The sequence below is a fragment of the Lytechinus variegatus genome, chromosome 1 (genome assembly GCF_018143015.1).
Source record: "Lytechinus variegatus isolate NC3 chromosome 1, Lvar_3.0, whole genome shotgun sequence".
Classification (NCBI taxonomy): Eukaryota; Metazoa; Echinodermata; class Echinoidea; order Temnopleuroida; family Toxopneustidae; genus Lytechinus; species Lytechinus variegatus.
In genome coordinates this window covers 89,806,972-89,828,022 of record NC_054740.1, presented here as the reverse complement: position 1 = coordinate 89,828,022, position 21,051 = coordinate 89,806,972, and the positions used below count along the sequence as shown (strand labels likewise).

The 21,051-nt window shown below is 34.4% G+C and overlaps 1 protein-coding gene across 1 annotated transcript; it reads left to right on the top strand.

The window, feature by feature from the left end:
- The first annotated feature begins 2,419 nt into the window (after nucleotides 1-2,419).
- On the top strand, nucleotides 2,420-20,848 carry LOC121427936 (putative leucine-rich repeat-containing protein DDB_G0290503). The gene is made up of 11 exons (XM_041624515.1): nucleotides 2,420-2,533; nucleotides 6,937-7,008; nucleotides 9,749-9,856; nucleotides 10,489-10,563; nucleotides 11,563-11,737; nucleotides 12,256-12,464; nucleotides 13,405-13,464; nucleotides 14,437-14,652; nucleotides 15,031-15,171; nucleotides 15,639-17,708; nucleotides 18,788-20,848. The coding sequence occupies exons 1-11, from the start codon at nucleotides 2,471-2,473 to the stop codon at nucleotides 19,022-19,024; spliced, it is 3,426 nt and encodes a 1,141-aa protein (XP_041480449.1). The 5' UTR covers nucleotides 2,420-2,470; the 3' UTR covers nucleotides 19,025-20,848.
- The last annotated feature ends 203 nt before the right edge of the window (nucleotides 20,849-21,051 follow it).

Genomic DNA, 21,051 nt, shown 5'->3' with positions numbered 1-21,051 from the left:
CAAGATTTTTTTTTTTCTAAAGTGTAAAGATGCTCACGAGGAATTATTTTACTAGCCGCACAAGTCTCAGAACTTGTAGGAATACATTCATCAATTGCTACATTTAGAATTTCAAAACACTTAAGTCCATTGTCAGCATGGTCAGTGTCACTGACTGAGTACAAACATTGTCCTGATCATAAGAAAACTCATCTAGTCCTAGATCTCTAGTCTTATCTAGACTCTAAATCTAGATGTCTAGATTTAGATCTAAGAGTCCTATTTAGGTCTAGACTCATCTAGTCGTGATTTGGCCACAGCCTCGACAAGTTCAAGTCTTTTTTTTTTAATTTTGCAGTGACTCCATTTAATTATTTTTCTATTTAGGTCTAGATATAGATATAGTCTATCATCTAGATCTAGGCCTATGTAAAATCAAAGCCAAATTCGTGTTTGTATTAGGTCTACTACAAATAGACCTTGATCTAGAGTCTATTTGGAAACGTAAATCTTTTAAATTCGTACCTTTCATCAAATGTAATTAGTAAATCTTGAATTCTTCCAGATCCCATTATATAGTCAGAGTCATGACCCTGGGAAGCGGGGATGCTTCAGCATCCCCAAGGTTTTCCTGGGGGTGATGCGTGTAATGCCCCACCCCTTTTTTCTGCTTGTCAGATTTCTCGGGACCAAAATGGCCTTCATTTTTTAGTGAAAGTTTTTTTTATTTGTTTTTTATTTTACTTGTTTAATTATTTTTTTTAATAAATAATTTTGGCTTTTCAAATTAACATCATCACCCCCAGTCAAACTATTGACTTGTTCTCAGGGCACTTCAAAACACCCGGCCGTGTATCGCCCCCTATCTCTAATCCTACATATGGATATATATATATGGCACAACCTTGTCATAGGCACCATTAGCTTATATGGCAGATTCTGAGCTCAAGAACCAGTGACCAATTAAATGTTTCTTTATTCTGATCGAATATTTTCTCGATGGCATAATGCTACCTCAGGGGCCTTTTGCATAAAGATTTGCGTTTAAATACAACTAAAAATCAATTGCAATTCACTATCGGAAGTCCATGTCATTTTTCACTAAATTTGCAGATTTGTTTTGGTATCTATGTATTATGAAAATGCACAAAGTAATATACGGTAGGTTCGTGTGCCTATTTTTTATTTTATTTTTTTTTCTGTTTTATTTTTTTCATTCCTAATCCGTTAAGACATGGGGAGTTTGGGCTTTTGATCACACTGGCCCTGTTCTCTGGAATGATCTTCCCCTTAGACGACCAATATCTATGTGGATAATTTGAATTCAAGGAGCATTTTAGCGTAAAAGTTTGGAACCGGTCTATTTCACCTAATTTAAATGTGCTTAATCTGATAAGACCGGTTTCCGAACCAATTTTTCATGTGTTGACCACCTAATTTGCATAAACAAAATGGCTGCCGAAATGACCATTTATAATCTTATTTCTACAATATTCTTTTATAATACTCGCTTTCACCGACATGGGTGCAAAATTGTGCATACATAACATGTACCATTTGTGAAAATTTGTTATTTCTGTTTGCGTCTAATTATTTATGCAAATTTTTGCATATTTTGCAATATTTTTATGCTATAATATGATAATTACACCTAAAATGTTTATTATTTTTGGTAAAAATACCATTTGTATCATCATGATAATTGTTTGGCCCTTAAATATAATATTTAGGTCAATTTTTCTTTGTATTTTATCGTTCTTTGATATTTCTTCATGTTCCTGTATTTTCTACCATTTGCTTTGGATGCGTTTGATATGAGCTCTTTAAAAACTAATATCAATGGCAGACAAATATTAAGCTTCAATGATTGAATCATTTGATAAACTTATTTTGCCACAACTGTTAATTTTACTCAGGAACAAATACACACACATGCTCCCACACCCACACCTGTATATAGAAGGTTATATACTTCCAATGTATAGTAGACATGCCCAATATAAAAACACTATGATGCCAATCATATAATCATGCTTATTACCAAATTCAATGAACCCGTACGAAAAGAAGAGTTTAGAAGTTGGAAAACCTGTAATCATGCTGAAATTAAATTTCTTGAAATAGAAATATTATTATGTTTTATAAGAGATCTAATAACCAAATAAATGTATGACGTAAGCAGTGTAGTTTATCAATCTGATATAAGTATCAGTACATTGTTAACATCCTTGTACTAGCAAAGTAGCAAAATTATATCCTTTGATTCAACTCCATCAGAACTCCAATCATGGCAGTTAAAAAAAGAACAATTTTTAATAAATGATAATTTGTATATGAATTATGGCAGTTTGATGCGGATAAATTGATGTCAGTAATGCCCTCTTCTCTCAATATTTTTTTTATATATATATTTAATTTGATCTAAAAAAGCAATTTTCATCATCTGATGTCATCGAGATTATAATCGCCATAAGGAAGAACAGAATACACGATGGATATTTTGAAGTTAAGAGATCTTTTGATGGAACTAGTAGAAGAACTGAAGATTACCAGAGTAAGTAAAACAATTTTATCCACATTCCCTTCCTTTATTCACATAATGATAATTGATGTATATCATTTAGGTCTATATGCTATCTCAGTAATATTTGCCTTTCAGTTTAAGTTGCATGTCGTATGTCTGAAGGTCTTAAATAAAGGGGCAGCATTTTAAGGGATGGTATTCGAATCAACATCAACCAGAAAAAAAGAGATACAGAGGATTTGAAGAATATTTTGCGTATTTTAGGTTCAACTGTCAAATAAAAAATACTTTTCATAGACAAAAAAACCCTGTAAGAAATCTTGAATAATTGTGTACAGTACAAATAAGAACTGAACTGTATAAAAAAAAAATCGGCTTGTTCGTCATTTTTATGTAAAAAAGTGGACATATTCCTTCAGAAAAGTTCATTGATTGTTTATATTCGTGATACATTTTTATATTTACTTATTATTGTTATTTTCCTGAAAGAAATGATCTTTAAAAACTACCCCCTTGAAAATTCAATAATTGTAGGTAAAAAAGGAAATTCTATTAAGTACTTAAGAACAAGATGGGAATTTGATTATCAGAAGTGAATACATACATTTTCACAATATGCAAAATTGAAAAAAAGATGGAAAAGTCCTGTCCCACAAACAAACGTGAAAAAAAAATCAATACAGCTATAATTTCTCATTTTGTCTCTCATGCATAGAAGAGCGAGACTGTAGGCGCCGCTTGTCCGAAAGCGACGGCGACGTCAACATCAAATCGTAACCTAAGGTTAAGTTTTGGAAATGACATCATAACTTGGAAAGTATATAACCTAGTTCGTGAAACTTGGACATAATTACGTAACATCCTGCTTTGGTTTGAGGTCATATGATTATGGTGAAAGGTCATTTAGGGTCAATGAACCTAGACCATGTAGGGAGAAATCTTAACCTAAGGTTAAGTTTTTGAAATGTAATCATAACTTTACATGGACCTAGTTCATGAAACTTACACACAAGGGTAATGAAGTATTACTTAACATCCTGCCCTAGTTTCAGGTAACACGACCAAGGTCAAAGGTTATTAAGGGTCAATGAACTCTGGGCATATTAGGGGTATTTGTTGAATTTCCATCGTAACTTAAATTTTTTATAGAGCTAGTTCATAACACTTGGACATAAGAGTAATCAAGTATCAATGAACATCCTGTGCGAGTTTCAGGTCACATGACCAAGGTCAATGTGATTTAGGGTCAATGAACTTTAATATACCATGTTTGAGGAATCAACATCGAAATCTTAACCTAAGGTTAGGTTTATGAAATGTCATCATAACTAAAAAAGTATATAGACCTAGTTCATAAAACTTAAACATAAAAGTAACCAAGTATCAATAAAAATCCTGCCAGAGTTTCAGGTTGCATGATCCAGGTCAAAGGTCATTTAGGGTAAATGAACTTTCGGCATGTTAGGGGTATTTGTTCAATTTCCATCGTAACTTTATTTATTTTTTATTGAGCTAGTTCATAAAACTTGTACATAAGAGTAATCAAGTATCACTGAACATCCTGTGTGAGTTTCTTGTCACATGACCAAGGTCGAAGGTCATTTAGGGACAATGAACTTTGATCATGTTGGGGGTATTTGTTAAACTGTCATCATAACTTAGAAAGGTTATGGATTTATTTCAGACCGTGATCGGTTCATCACTAACGGACATTTGATAGATTTTTAAAATTTTGAAGGCTTGTAACAAATCAGGAATAATACGAGGCAGGTTCCTTTGTATTTTATAGTGAAGGGTATGACAAGGTATGTTGAATGATGTAATAATTTTGTTGCCATGGTAACCTAAAAACATCAGTATCCACTAAATGTGCCATATCACGGACAGACAAGATAAAAATGTGGTTTTCAGAATTGTGTACATGTTTATAGTTTCTATCTAAACAGCTTCACATTGACCAATAATTGTTAATACAAGTAACACTCAGATATAGCTTCTATGTTCAGCATATTTAATTCTAGACCAATATCAAACTTCTGAGAGAATTGCAATAACTTCCACCACGGACAGACGTAATCAAAATACATTGGAAGTACCTTGTAAAAAGTTCTTATTACTTTTTTGGGGGAACAAATGCTCATACATTGATGATTTGTACTTTTCTGAATATGAACAGTATTAGTTGCACAATAAAGTTGCTACAAAATCAATCAAGTTGCTACAACTTGATTTAAGTTGTAATAACTTGATTTCTATGCTAGACGCACTGTATAATCTAGACAATACATGATTGCTTTAAACACAGTTCTTGTCAAAATCAAATGTTAAGAATTACCTAATGCACATCGTCTTCTTTTCAAATGACAGAATACTGCTAGGTACTAAATCAACATCTAGTCAATAAATGAGCAAATATGCTTTATACTGTAGGCCCATTAAATGAAATAAATCTAAAAGATGCTGATCCTTATGCTTGTTTGGTGGACCAAGTATGATACCCCATACAGGAACAGCCCTCATGTATTTCAGTTCCGAATAATTGTCAGTACCATTTTCAATGCAAATTGAAACAATAATTGAATTAATTTTTCCACTTATTTATGTTTGATAATATATTAATGTTCTGAGTGCAAGAATATCCAAACCAAATTAGAGTAACTTTGAAAACAACAAAACTAGAGTGAATTGTATTGAGTAAGAAAATGTCCGTCCGTGATGAAAGGTTAAATTAACGCACCCCATGAAAAAGTGGTATATTCCAGTACTTTCGGAATGATCATCAATCTTCATTAAACTGAGTACTTTGAAACCTAAGGCTAAGATATAAAAGATTATCTTAAAAGCAATTTTGATAGGAAAATTTCAACAACAAAAAATCACCTCTATGTTAACCCTTAACCGATCATACTCTTCATGAAGCATACACATAAGGGCAATCAAGTATTGGTTTGCACTCATCTTAAGGCCCCCTCACACCTAACCAAATTGCCTGAAACATGCCTTGCCATGACTGGCGAAAGGCATTTTTTTTATCGTTTTCAACGGTAACTGACAGTAAATTATATTTGGGTTCGTACACCTTCAGAACTAACAGCTGCGATTATTCACATTCGCGCGGAAATTTTAAACGCTTTTAAGATTTCCCGACGAATTGAAAAATCGTTGGTCAGTTTGAATTCGCATCTCTTATTTAGTCTGCGGCAATCGTTCGTTTATCGTTCGTGTTTTATTGTCGCGCATAACCCTGAACGAAGCAACGTATGATGACACAACCGTACAAGAACGCCCGATCTATTCCCTCGTCTTCGTTTCTAATCGCACGCCATATCAAAACCATTGCTCATTGTTCAACCCTTCGCTCGCCTTCGGCTGCAATTTACTCAAAGACGTGACCTCTTTGTCCTATGCATGTCATATTTATCCTTCGTTTACCGTTCGTTGATAAGTTTTGATATTATTTACAGATTGCATGATTTGACGGAAATTTTACCTGAATTCGTTGAATTCATTTCGTGCATTTTCCTATTCGTCACCTTTCGTCCGCCCTCATTCGGTCAGGTGTGAGGGGACTTTTAGATCAGATGATCTAAGGTCAAAGGTCATTTTGGGTCAATGGACATAGTATTTTAGTATTATGTGAATGCTTTCTTTTGTGAATAATTATTTAATAGCTATTTTCAAAGTGAGCTCTGGTGCTATATCAAATCGCGTATGCATGCGAGACTGACAGAGGCGTCCCACTTGTTCATATAAAGATGTATAACGATGGAAATTCATATTTTCTTTATTTTTAATGTGTGATCAGACCTAATGTATCCTAACAAAATAATTGGTAAATAAGGCAACCACCTCCCACATTATTTTTCAATTTTTGTAAAGAAAGGGGTAAAAGGTGAAGGAAAAAATGAGTTAAAAATGGAAAGAAAAATGGGGGAAGAAGGCAAAATATTAGGTGTACGCTGTGTAAAAGTTCTCTAAATTGAGAGAAAACAGTGTCATCTTTAGTTTGTCTCCACCTCCCCCCCATCCCCCGATCGAAATATCCTGACGCTAATCCTGGAATCAATTATATCCTCTATTCCGAAAATGAGCAACAGCGGAATATATCTAAACCTATCTTTTTTCAATACCCTTGTCATGAAAATCGCATAAAAATTTCACAAGAGTAGTGTTTTTTGTGCAAAGATCCAGACAAGTGTAGTGAGGTCAGAAATATCCAATATGTCAAAACGAGTCACTGCGATAAAAAGTGACATATCTTCAAAATTAAATGCAGAATTACTAGCCAAATGAGGAAAAGATAAGCTTGTTAAGTAATAATTATACAATCGATGATTCTCGAATTCCTTCGATTTTCTTCAATCTTGTCCATTTTTATCCCACTTTCCCTGACGGTATAAAATATTTTTTTGGTACAAAAAAAAACAATACAGGCTGAAGTGACAGAGAACGAAGATCGTATTCAGCAACTTGTGAACGAATGCCATGACAAAGAGAGAAAATTGGTAAGAAAAAATATTCTTTATATGACGCTTTGGTGTAGACAGTATACGAAAGAATTCTAAAAATAGCATAATTCAAAACATGAAACGCCCGATTATGATAAATGTTAACAAATAAAACTTGGAGTCACTCAAATATCTTGTAAATTACACAGTTCTGAATTTAGACTGTGATTAAGTTGTATAAAAGCATTAATGATGAGAATGATTCGAATCTCGATTGACCTTACTGAGAATTTTGTCCCGTAGCATGTTTTAATAAACACCAATAAAAGTAATTCTTTTGCCCATAATGTATAGTAATTCTGCTATTTGGAGTATGAAAAAAATCGTTGTGCAAATTAGTAATAATTGACTGGTTGTGGTAGAATGTAAAATGGTTTGTTTTGTTTCACTGAACTTCATTATCAAACTATTTGATTCATATCATTCGATCAATATTCAGTATTGATGTTATTTTGATATTCATGAGGAAACAAATGATTCTAGCTCATTCGTCGAAAATCCAGAAATTTACTAATTTAGAACGGTGAGCTAAAAACTGCTGAATATTCAATTAACTACATCACTGCAATGCATAGGTATACAAAGATGTTTGAATATGAATGTTTTATTAGTTCCACCTTCCTCTTTTTCGGAAGTAACTATTTATAAGATGCAAATTGTAGTGGAATGTATTTTTTTGGTTAGGCATGGTAAATTTTCTTTTCTGCCCGTAAACAACAAAATTTATATCACTTTCCCAAACATCCACGTTTCTCTTAATCTAAGCTGACAAGTTTAAGTTGATTTCCTTTTATATCAGATCACATGCAGATATATATTTTCTTTTCTAATGTTATTATTAGGAGTGGGCTATACATGGGTCAAAAATACTTTTTTTGTAATTTCAATATGGGAACAGTTTTTTTTTATTCCTTGTAATGTATCTCAACATGAAATGACAATATTTTTTGTCTTGGGTCCGAGAAAAAAGTGTGCCAGGCCAAAATCCAAAATGGCCGCCAAAACCACCCAAAATCACAGTTTTGGCCACAACTTCTTTATTTGGTGGTCTTTTTCTTTGGTTTTGGTGTCTTTTCATATATATTTGGGGGCAGGCAATTTGTTTTTCCTATAATTTGTACTTTTAAACCATTATTTGTAGAGTTAAAAGGTAATTATACCTGAATTTTTCAATTTTTATAGCCTTTTTTCAGCCAAAAAGTAGATTTTATCGTCCTGGGGTTCTTGGATATTAGATGGTACGAGGTCAACAATAGCAAGCAGCTTCATAGAGCTATATCGCTTTTATTCCTGTACTATGGGTTTTACGGATATTTGTGAAATATATCTTAAAGAAAAATGTTAATTATCCATAGGGGCTATACAGTATACAATGTACTGTACATACTGCACTGCATAAATGCATTGGCCACCATGACAAGGTATGTATAAACTATAGTGTTATACATGTAGAAATGAGCTCCTAGGTTTAGAATTAGATGCCTCAGAAATTGAAGATGTGTTTTGTCTCAGAAACTGAGGACATGTTTTGTCAAATATGCTAATTCAGGGGGCGGAGAAAGGTAATTAACCCCATATCATGGCATTTACACTGTAGATATTCTGGGCCCCGTTGCATAAAAATTTACCATTATGTTAACTTACATGATATCCTTGGTTCTGATTGACTGTTGATCAACTTTACCATGATTATATAGTTACCTGACCCCATAAACATAGGCCAGTTAGACACCACAACCAGGTAAAAAAAGCCTCCAAATTAAGAAGATTTGGCTACATGTAGATATGTGATGTACGTATATGATATGTGATATTTTATGTGCAATTTACGTTGTTGGTTTCATCATGTACATCAGCTGACAAGCAATCAAATTCACAATTCACAATCTAATTTTAAACCTTAGGAGCTTATTTCTATGACACTATAGCTTATATACAGGCCTTGTCATATGTCATGCTGGTCAATGCATGGAAATATGCAGTGTAGTATGTACAGTAACAGTACATTCATTGTATACTGTATTGCCCCTATCGATAATTAACATTTTTTTATTTGATAAGATATATTTCCCAAATATCCGTAAAACCCATAGTAGAGGAATAAAAGCAATATAGCTCTATGAAGCTGCTTGCTATTGTTGACCTTGTACCATCTAATATCCAAGAACTCCAGGACGATAAAACCTACATTTGGCTGAAAAGAGGCTATAAAAATTGGAAAAATTAGGTATAATTACCTTTTAACTCTACAAATAATGGTTTAAAAGTGCCAATTATAGTAAAAACAAATTGCCTGCCCCCTAAAACATATGAATAGACACCAAAACCAGAGAAAAAGACCACCAAATAAAGAAGTTGTGGCCAAAACTGTGATTTTGGGGGGTTTTGGCGGCCATTTTGGATTTTGGCCCGGCACACTTTTTTCTCGGACCCGAGACAAAAAATATTGTCATTTCATGTTGAGATAAGGTAAAAGGAACACAAAAAAACTGTTCCCACAGTAAAACCAAAAATCACCCACTTATAGCCCACTCCTAATGTTATTATAATGAGGTATGTGAAGAGTTAAGTATTTTGGACGATTTCTGATTTCAAGCTTTAGTTTTCCTCTGTACAAGGTTTGGGAGCTCTTTCAAATTCAGCTTTTTCAACACTCTTAAGCCTTTTCAGCTCTTTTCTCTTTGCTCACTCACACCATTGTGTAATTTAACATTTTGAATCTGAATTATTATTGAAGGAAGAGGAAGCTCTCAACGCTCTGTCTCTAAGAGACAAACATACAGAGACTGAGGACATTTTGAGCAAAACATCGGATGATAAGATGAAACACCTTGAATCTGAAAAGGTGAGATAATAAGGGGAAAATCGAACTCGATGGGAAAGGTTCGTACTAATATTTGCTCTCGATATTGTCATACGTATTGTTTTTTATTATTGTTTTTTTTTTACTTAGGAAAGGAGCAAAAGTCTTGTAATAACGCTTTTAAAACGCTCTCATCTTACATTAAATACATATTAGAATAAAGTTAAGCGCCACATTCTGACTGCGTCAATATATTAACATATAGTTTATTGAAATGTGAATGTATCAAGTCCACTTTCATAAAAGATTTTGATTTTGTGATGTCACAAATCGTGTGATCTAAATTTTCAAAAGGCGAAATTTTCTCAAATCATGAAAGTGGATTTATCTCTGAGGGCAATATACGATTACACACATCATTTCATACCTCCTTCAATGAGAAAAATATTTAAATTCATAGGGATGCTTAGGAGGTGCAGATCTCGACTAGACAATACTATTAGTGGTAGTTTCGGGTCTTCAACAAATCCCGTTTAGCTTTCTGTCCCACAGAATAGAAATTAAACAATGGAATCTCTGAGAATTTACACATGACTATGCGGATGAAAATGACAGAGTTGCACTTAAAATTTATTTTGCTATTTTTAACTTTTCCTTTTCCCTCCTGGTTCCAGTCTAAACTTCAGTTGGCTGTAGAGGGCTGGGAAAAGGAAATGAAAACGATGAAAGAAGTGGTCAGAGCTTTGGAGGTAAGTATTTATTGTCTCATAATATTGGTAATAATTTCAGTTGAATAAAATAGAGTAAATTAAAAAAAAAACCTAAGTCAGATATAAACAAGAAAGTCATTGCCTCTTTAAATTCGCATAAATTCTGGAAAAAAACCCGGTAATATGCTCAACATGGCAGTTTTTGCAAAAACCCAAGCATACTTAATTTCTTTTTAATCTTAAATGATTTATTTCAATTTGATTCACTTCATTTATAAGATTGGAAAGAGGGAGGGGGTGGTGATTTTTAATGTTGAAGACTAAAAATGCGAAGAATACTTAATATTTTCAATCAAAATACTGATGTCAAAATCATCAGTTTTATGTTGGCCTATGCCATTTCTATGGTATATCTTTGAAAATTCTTGTTTCCTCATCAAAATACTGATTTCAGCTTTTAAGATACTGAAAGGTCATTCAGGTTGGCAGCTCTGAATAGAATACAACAGGAATGGTGACAATGTTACATCATCGATACCCTCAAATACCGGAACTGATAAAAAGATGGTTGAGGGTAGTCAATAAGGCAAGCTTCGTTATTGCTTCATCCATGGATAGTTGCTATTTTGCTGTTATTACGAGAAGTCTAGGTTTCATTCAGAAGAAAGATCTGCCTTTCCGTTCTAGGTATAATTTTCATGTGAGACACACATGCACGCGCGCGCGCACGTACACACACACACATTGTAATTGTTAGATTTATGATTAACCTGCAAGATCAAGTGGAAAAAGGATAGATTTAAGATTTCATATAGAAATATATATAAATTTTCAAAAAAGGGATGGTGTAACATAATTCCGCTACGTTTTCCTCCATTGTGATGAAAATCCGAGTTAATATATAGCTATATTATCAAAATCATATTTTCAGTCAGTGATTTCCCTTTAAGATTGTAAATTTGGGAATCCGTTTTCCTTACATAACCCAAAGTAGGCATAACAAGTGAACCAGCTTTCATGTATTTGATTTCACTCTAGCTGTCCAAGTACAACCAAGATAAAACGGTTCGAGAGCTGCAACACAGACTCCAAACCCAGGAAAGGAATAAGACGGCACATGCTGAACAGGTGCTAGATATCGATAATAAATGCAAGGGTCTTCAAAAAGACATGACATTTTATAGGGATGCACTGGGCATCCTTAAAAGGGAAGGTATGTTTGAAAGAGGCCATTTTAAGGATTTGAAATGACAATGATTATGTTTTGCGATAACTAAAAAAAAAACTGTTTGACTGTTTGAAGGACCAACTTCAAACTTAGTTCATGTATGATCTGATTAGATTTAGGATCATGAGTTCAAAGGTCAATTATGATACTTGAGATTTCCCCCATTTTTGTGGTTAATGATGGACCTTTTTGTTAATTTGTGCATAATTGGAGTAGATATACGTGGCCCTCGTGGACGTGAAATTAAGTAAGTTGCTCAAGATTGGTCATTACTGATTATATGCTATCTAAGAAAGAATATCCGACTTCTACAAAGTGCCAGAGACTGCAAGGATTTCTCACCTCAATTAAATACACTTAAAAACTAATACGCTTTTGATGTATTCATTTCATTACTGCTATTCTATACAGTAAATTCTCAATGACCCACTTTCTAACTCCTGGTTGTCATGTTGGTGTCTTCCTCCAAATAAAAAACACCTATCCTTGTATTAATTTGACAGTGAGTGAAGCTGGTGTATTGAACATGAAGTTAACAGCAACCAACACTCATCAGAGATGCGAGATATCCTCATTGAAAGAAGATCTTGATAAGAAACAACAAGACGTCATAAAGCTACGTGCCCATGTCACTGGCATGCCAGACAACGAGAGCAACAAGAGGGAGATGATCGAATTGAAGATTGAAGAACTAACTAAAGAATTGAAACAGGTAAAAAGAAAGTGCTACTCAAAGATGTGAAATATGTTTTTCAGCGTAACATTTCTCCTGTCATGTTGCCGATATGAATGATACACCCGCTTTTCAAGGTGGAGCAAGATATTTATTGACATACCTCTTCACCTGGATGGCGACCAGTTAGGCTGGACTAATGCCTACATAACGACGATTGGTGCCTCTAGCGCCTTAAGCATTTTGTTGTGTTAAAAGAAGCGAGAGAGGATCGAAGAATAATGGCACCCCGCTATCATCAGAGTTTTTTTGTTGGTAGTGGAATACATCTAAAATGTTTGATGAACTACTTTCACAATTCATCCATTTAAAGAAATGAGTGAAGGTAATGGCAATCGAACCTTTGCATGTTAGTTGGGTGATAAAAATGTTCTTTTTAACTTACTTTCTATATGAATTTAAAAATTCTATTCTAGTCTTATTAGAGAATGGAAGGCGATTATCCGACACGACGTGGCCACGGAATGCCATTCGCACTTTGATTTTTGTCCTATGATGTATTCATTTTTGTTGTACCATGTAATTCATCTGAGTCAACATAATGATATTCTTTGGAGCCTTTAACCAACAAGCTCTGCTTTTACTTTTGGCTCGTCATATCCACATCCCTCATTTTCTTTCTTTCTTTGTCATTAGTTTAGAACCAGTTACAAGAATACATTATAGTACTTTTTTCTATTGTTATTTTAGGTATACATTTCATATTTTACGATGTTTATTTATGCTTATCTATGATAATTTGTATTGTATAATATTGTTTGTATTGAGTTGTTGATTTTGTTGAAAATGTGAAATGTTGATATGAATAAACCTTGAACCTTGATTCAACCAGTCCATGGTTGACTTTTATAAACTTGATTTAGTATGTAAATGAAGTCGTCAAAACCAAGTCCTCCCCTCTCTTTGTATCCATCCACAGGTTGCACTAATAAACCAAGATTTGAAGACTCAATATGAGGAGGGTAGACGAACTAATCAGGTAGTATATCTACTAATTTCATTTTCCAAATATGCTTAGTTACAAAATGAATTAGATTAAACTATATTTGCTGCATAGAACAGTTCTGCTTACTAAACCATAGCATTCCTCATCATTTAGTCATAACATTTTAAACTGATTCTCACAGACAGCAAACACTATCATTACCCTCCTACACCCTAAAAAATGAAGTGCTAATTTAGCTCTTAAAAAGCGTGTATAGTGACTGCACTTCGGAGTGCTGATTTGTCTAGTTCAAATTTGAAATAGCACTTCATTTTTTAGAGTGTAAACAGACCCACAATTACCTACACACCCACACACACCCTTACTAACCCATAATTTCATTAACCAGAATTATATATTCAACAAGATACAAAAAAGAGAAAACTTTACTTATTCCAAATTATTACAACTATGGTTCACTTTGCACTGCCACTCTATATCCCCACACCTCAAGAAAATTTCATTTTTGGCCTCGAAACGTTTGATGTCGTTAATTCCACTGTTGCTCTTGTCTTTTTTTTTGCTCTTTGATACGTAGTTTATATCAAAAGTAGACTTTGGTTCGAATAAATTTTTTCAATGATAAGCTAGCGAGCGGAAAAAGTTGTGCTAATATGTGCCGAAAATACCATTTAAATGATATTTTAGCAAAGTGAAAATTTGAAACAAATATTAAAATATGCATCTTATTAATGTGCAATATTTATTATAATAAGGTATTATTGTGATTATTCATTAATAGCATTACATTTGCTATTTTAAATCACTACCAATTTCTTCATATCTCCTTATCAATTTTCCTGACTTCATTTTTATTGGTAATAACATAATTGTCATGATTATTATCATTTGCATTTATCCTTATAATTGTTAGAATTACAGTGAATGAATATAATTATTAGAGAAAGCATTGTCTTCATCATCATATCATGTTGATTTACACTCTATATTGAATGTTTTATTTAGGTTACACAAACACAGTTACAAGAATCCCAAGACCTTTTGCAACGGTTTATGACATCTACTGACGAGCTAAAAGAGAGAACTACCCAGCAAGAAACCAAAATAGCCACGCTAATGAAAGAATATACCGATCTGTCAGAGCGTTATTCAAGAGCAAAATCAGAAGTCGCCGAGCTACGCCAAGTTATGAATGAACGGGACTCTAAGAAAAAAACCGAGGTAGATATTGTAAACGAACATAAGTATACTCTTTAGGTACAAAATTAAAAAAAGAAAAGAAACCCCCCAAAATATGCTGAAGTCAATCTAGTTATAAATATCTTGATAGAAATTATATTTGTTTAAATGTCGTCCCTCAATCCTCAGGTCCCCAAGATTACATATTACATATTACCAAATTACATAATTTTTTTTCTTTCTGTGTCGCCTGCATAGCAGAGCGAGATTATAGGGCTCGCTTTTCGATGGTGGTGGCGGCGTTTTCTACATTGAAATCTTAACCAAAGTTTATTTTTTCAAATGTCATCATTGAACCTTGATAATTAAACTTGGAATTACGGGTAATCAAGTATCACTGATCATCATGTCCCTAAACAGGTCCTTAGACTGGAAGAGGAAAATGAAAAGATGAAGAGCGACCTCAGTAAAGTTAGGAAAACTGTGCTTAATCTTGAAGATATTAACGCCAGTTGGGCATCTAAAAATCATGCCATTACAGAGGAAATGGAAGATTTGAAGGTAATATGATACAATTAATTTGAGAAGATTTAAATATTTTCAATAATTTGTTACGCTTGCATAGAAGATTTGAAGGTAATATGATACATTTAATTTGAGAAGATTTAAATATTTTCAATAATTTGTTACGCTTGCATAATAATGTGAGCTTTATTGATATCTATTATGCCTAACGTAACCAGTTTACGTGTTAAAAAAAGCAATACATGTATAACATTAGTACCTACAAGGAAATATTTGCATCCCTTCATTTAAATGTTTGTAGATTTACAAAACTTGAAAAAGAAACGTTCGCAATACTGTAATGTGGTAATCGGAGAACTTTTTAGATATTGAAAATTTGAGCTGCCTTTACAAACGCTGGATCATGTCGATGCTTTTTGTGTTTTGAATTTAGTCCTTTTTCCAAACTTAATTGCGCTTCCCAGACAGGAGTACTAAAGTTTTTATTATCTCTTCAAATGCAGATGAAGCTAGAATCCTCGTCTGCCGAATTAGACAAGATGAAGCTCCCGATTCACAAGAGTGACATGGAAAGTCAGACTAATTCAAACACCAATTTGGACAATTTCGATACAAGTTCTATCACGACAGGTGCCAAGGATCCCAAGAATGCAGAAACATTTCAAGAGTCGGAGGTTACTGTAGAACCGCACACGATGGAACAGAAAATAAAGGAGGATGCCCAACTGATAGAGCAGAAAATGCAACAGGAAGAGGTGAGGAATAACCAAAAAGAGGATATCACTTTCAGTGTGCCAGAACCCACGAATGATAGCCTCATTGGAGACAATAAACAATGCAGAAATGATAATTCGGATGTGCAAGAGACTAATAACCACTCCTCAGATAACTTCAAGGATGACAGACGTATTGGAGATGTGTCAGTGATGCTGATGGAGAACCCAACAGGCAAAGATGATAGATCTAGCTTTCATGGGATGTCAGCAGAAGGCATTAATCAGCATCAATTTCAGAGAAAGCTAACTCCAGGCACTCTGGATAGGACAGGATACTTGACTGAAGATCTGCACTCGAATGCTGAGGATTCTCAACTGAAAACAATCGAACCTGGACAGGATGGCAATGAAATCAAGATAATGAGGAAAACAATATCAAATACGGTCTCCCTCGATGCATCCAGAGAGACTTTGAAAGGTCCTGCCAAAGTAAGTTATATTGAGGATTCTCAGGCACATACGGATGATAAACTACTTGAAGCTGAGACAGGCAACGATGCAGAAGCTGAGACAGGCAACGATGCAGAAGATATTCTGCCGGTGGACAATGAACAAGTATCGGAGATGCAGGAAGACAAGACATCACACATGATAGATATTGATACTGCTTATAAAACACGAGAAGGTACTGCTAACCAAACACAATTGCTTACTGATACATCGGCAGTATTGGGAAATCTGGATAAGGTTGAGGTTTGCAATGAAGATATTCTTATACCCAGCACCTACGAAGAAGAAAATCTTGCGTGCTGCAGAGGGCAAGAAAATCAAGAAATGCACCAAGCAGATTTGAGTGGATGTGAGAATGATGCTGTTGATTCAAGCGAAAGTATGCTGCCAGTGGATGTACAGACTGAACGAGGAAAAATAAATTCACCTCTTTGCGAGAGCCTTGTGAGTTACCACAAAGGAGCAAAACCAGTTGAACAGATAGCAAATAAAAGCAAGTCGTCTTTGACCTCAGTACTGACCGAAGCAGATGTAGTGCCCGAAACCAAAGAGGCAGAGCATACAAATAAGATAGTTGCAGTGGAAAATTATTCTCTTACTGAAACTACTGTGCTCAAAGGTGCTCAGTGTACCAGCAGTTCATATTCAGGTCATAATTCCAGACATGAAAAAGCTGAGCCAGCTACAAGTCTCTGTGGATCGGGTAACTACAGCAGCTTATGGAAGAAAGGAAAATTCTCTCTCACGACAGAGCCTACCTGCCTTCAAACATCCAAACAGAAGATGGCAACTTCACTGCATCAGTTGTCAAGTCCTCCTTTTCTTATTAAATCTTCATTATCTCCTTCGGATATGGCTTCTTGTCCTCTCAATTCAGACTCGGAAGCAGTGTCCACTCCAAGCAACACCGATGACCGTTACTCTCTGGCTAAGACAAGGTTGACTTGGTCGTCTCCAGCCATAATGAGGACCAACATGATTGGAAGAGCAACACCATACTCATCAAGGAAGGATCTTGATCCGTTGAGAATGCAACCAACTGAAAATATCAACATCGCAACAGAAACGCCGCATGTATCGTATTCACATTCGTCAGCCCAGCAGCTTCATCAATCGCTTCGTCATATTGTGTGTGCACCATCTTTTACGTCCACTTCGGAATCCACAGTCACATCGATTGATCAAAAGTGTACAGTACCAAAATCTTTCGAGATTTCTCAAGAGTGTACCCAGGAGGCATCCAAGAACAGTTCCATTGAAATTCAGGAAACTGTGCCAAGGCCCGGGAGACCTATCTTTGACAAACAATCTAACGGAGAAGACCAAGAGAAAACTTTACCCAAGCAGGTAGGTCCTTTTCAATCCCCAATTTTCTCACTTGGCTTCCCTTGCGACTAAAACCGTGAGCACTTAACAAGTCTATTATGTGAACGAATCCATGTATGTGTTTGTGATTAATCTCTGTGCACGTATTTTGCATGACCCCCGTTATGACGTGGTTTTAAATCAGTTAAACTTAGGGCAACTATAAAGTGGTTTAAAGTAACAATGGAGACGCAATTTTACTAACATGATTTCCGGATAAGGTAATACGACAAAAGGGACATTTTCCTTCAATAAGTGACTACCGACAAAAATAATTGTAAAATATCAGTCTCATTGTTTGTATATACAGTCTAGGTCCTAGACTGTATATACATACAATGAGACTGATATTACTCTAGGAGCCTGAAAGTAGTAAAAAAATAACCTTTTTGCAACTTTTATGCTTTCTTAATGCGTTGATATAAACAAGGAGATGTTAATTTGATGGATATACTTTCTACACTACATGTATTGTGGTGCGGAAAGAAGAAGAAAAAAAAAACATTCCGAAGAACTCAAATTAAAACAAACACACCCCAAGACAAAACGGAAACAAAGCCTCTTAATTTTTTTTTCGGGGTGTATTTGAGGGTGCTTTCTAAATCTGATGACGTATTGTATTTCCTTCTCAAAATTTACAAAGAATTCATCAATTTCCTTTAAGTCAAACAAGCATCAGAATTCACAAGTTATCATCCTGACCTCATGTTGGAGGTGTTTTGTATTGAAATGTATTTTTTAGTGGTGGTGGTGTCGCTATTTTCTGAGCGACTTTACGAACGACTGGCGATCCATTCTTAAGAACTAAATGAACATTAACGGAAATCGGGCGGTATCATTTACCACAAGAAAGGAACAGTCCTTCGTAAAGTTGCTTTATGAAACACCCTACCGGGCTTTCCGTTTTTTCCTTTTTTTAACCAAACGTATAATTTCAAAGGGGAATAATTAAACTAATGAGCATAAATTCAAAGATAAATTTCTCGAAGTTTAGTTTAACTCTTTGTGAGTTGTAATTATAATCTGCAATTGAGTGAGAAACTTTGCGATTCTTCTTGTAGGACCCCAAACCAACTACGAAGGTTTCAAAGTACCCTACCTTACCGTTCAGTTTTCCAAACCGACCGCCTCCCGTCATAGACCAAGTTCATGGAGGTGCCGGAGATGCGGGTGGAGACGCCAGTCTATTCTCAGATGAAGAAGGCGAGACAGACATGGCAGATGATGTGGCTAGCCAGATCAATCGCATCCAAAATTTTCTGAAGAAGGACCGGTTGAAAAGGGCAAAATTGGAATGACCACTTTGCTGTTCAACCTTATCCAGGAAGACATACCTTAATAAAGTAAGGAAATAATCACTGAAGTTCCCGTTTATATTCCTTTTTTCCTAAGAAAGTCTTTATTCAGTATTTCATCATATCACAAATGATATAGTTCAATGCAAAATACATGTAATACATCACGTACAATATTACTGTATTAACTTTATCAATGTTTATAGATGACACATTTAAATAAGCTCGATGTGCCTTGATCCATAAAATGTACATTAAACTTATTTTGTTGCATATTCATATTGCGTTCTAACTCATGCTGATACTTTGTTTTAATGATGAAAAAAGGATAACATCTAGTTGAAAATATATAATATTTAGTATAAATATCAAAATTAAAAGAAGAATAATTTCCACCTGGTATGCCAAATACAAACTCAATAAAGATATCTTCATTGCACTTTCAAGAGTATTTTTCAAAATAACCCACCCCCGCCCCAACTCTGAGTTTTTCAAATATTTCTTTTCTATACTTGTTTAATGTTGTACGTAATGTTTTGCATCCATTTTACATTTGATTATGCATGTATAATTTATGGAGAAATATTGAATACTTTCTTTGAAATTTACGCGTGGAGGGGTATTCCCAAAATGAAAAAAAAAAATCAGAATGTAATATACCAACATTTTTCAATTTCAACACCAAATTTAAACACAAAGTTAACACCAAGAATATAAAAAATTTAGTATTGAAAATATATAAGCTACAGTATGTCGATAACTAACATTTACAATGAATGATATAAAATTCTTCAATGCAACCCCACATTCAACATTAAGTAGAGCGCGCAGTTGAGAGCATATTCTCACTTCAACTCTAATTGAGGTATTATGAACACAAATCTACAAGTAAGTTGATATTACCCCCTTGCTGTTATACTGTACTCATTTAATCGTCGACCAAAGGGAACATGATAATGTATACACGTGCATGTATATGATATACACGTATTTCCAAAACAGTTGGCCCGATATCACGCAAAGATTTTCTTAATTATCCAATTGTTGGAAGCAAGTATTTTAACCCATTTACATCTTTGTGAATAAATTTTAGCATTATATAAAATTTCAAGCTAAACTCGTAAATTTATCTGTGTTTGTGCCATGTCGTTTGGATGTTTCTAACGTTACCTTTAATTCAGAAGAATAAAATAATGTGAAACCTACAACTTTTATCGATTGATGTTCAATGTCGATATTTTATTTCTTTCTTTGTTGGTTTTTCATATAATTATTGTTAGGGAAGGGAATTTCGGAGGAAAAGCGTGAATGGGATTTACTAAAAAACTGCACATTTATCTATTTGTTAAATATGTTAGCAAAGTCATGGCCTAAAATGCAATGCCTGGATTGAAATTATTATAAAAATAGATAAATACAAAGTACGAAACACCGACCATTGCGTCATAAGATCAAAAATACAACGTTATGAAAATTCTAATTTATGCATTATTTTATCAATTTCGTTGTGTCAGAATTGAGTTGCCCCAATGTATAACCTTTTAAAACCTGGTTCGTTGAGGCAACAATTGTTCACCACCTTTCCGTCTTCCAAGCCGATATAAAGACGATTTATGGCAACTATATTTTTGTGCCTGTCTGAAGGCAAGTCATCGTTACGAAATGAAGTTTCATAGAAAATATCAAATATGAGTTCTTGCACTCAATGTTTGGTTACTTTGGTGGTACATTATCATCACAGTGGACTGTTATTTCCCTAAGGACTATTATTAGGTTTCAAGCAGTTAAGTAAGCAATTCAAAAAAATTGTGTACATTCAACGACTTTTCTGACTTTATTCGACTTAAAAAAGAAATTATTACAAACCCCTGAAAAAAGTTTGGAAATCTGAGTTTAGCCATTAACTTCTCCCAGCTCCCAATTCTAAAGAATGCATATTTGGTATCATTAAGAAATTTCAAGGCATTGCACTTCCCTGTGGACCATAATCATACCATGTAGAATATCATATCTTTGAGAGAATTAAGTGG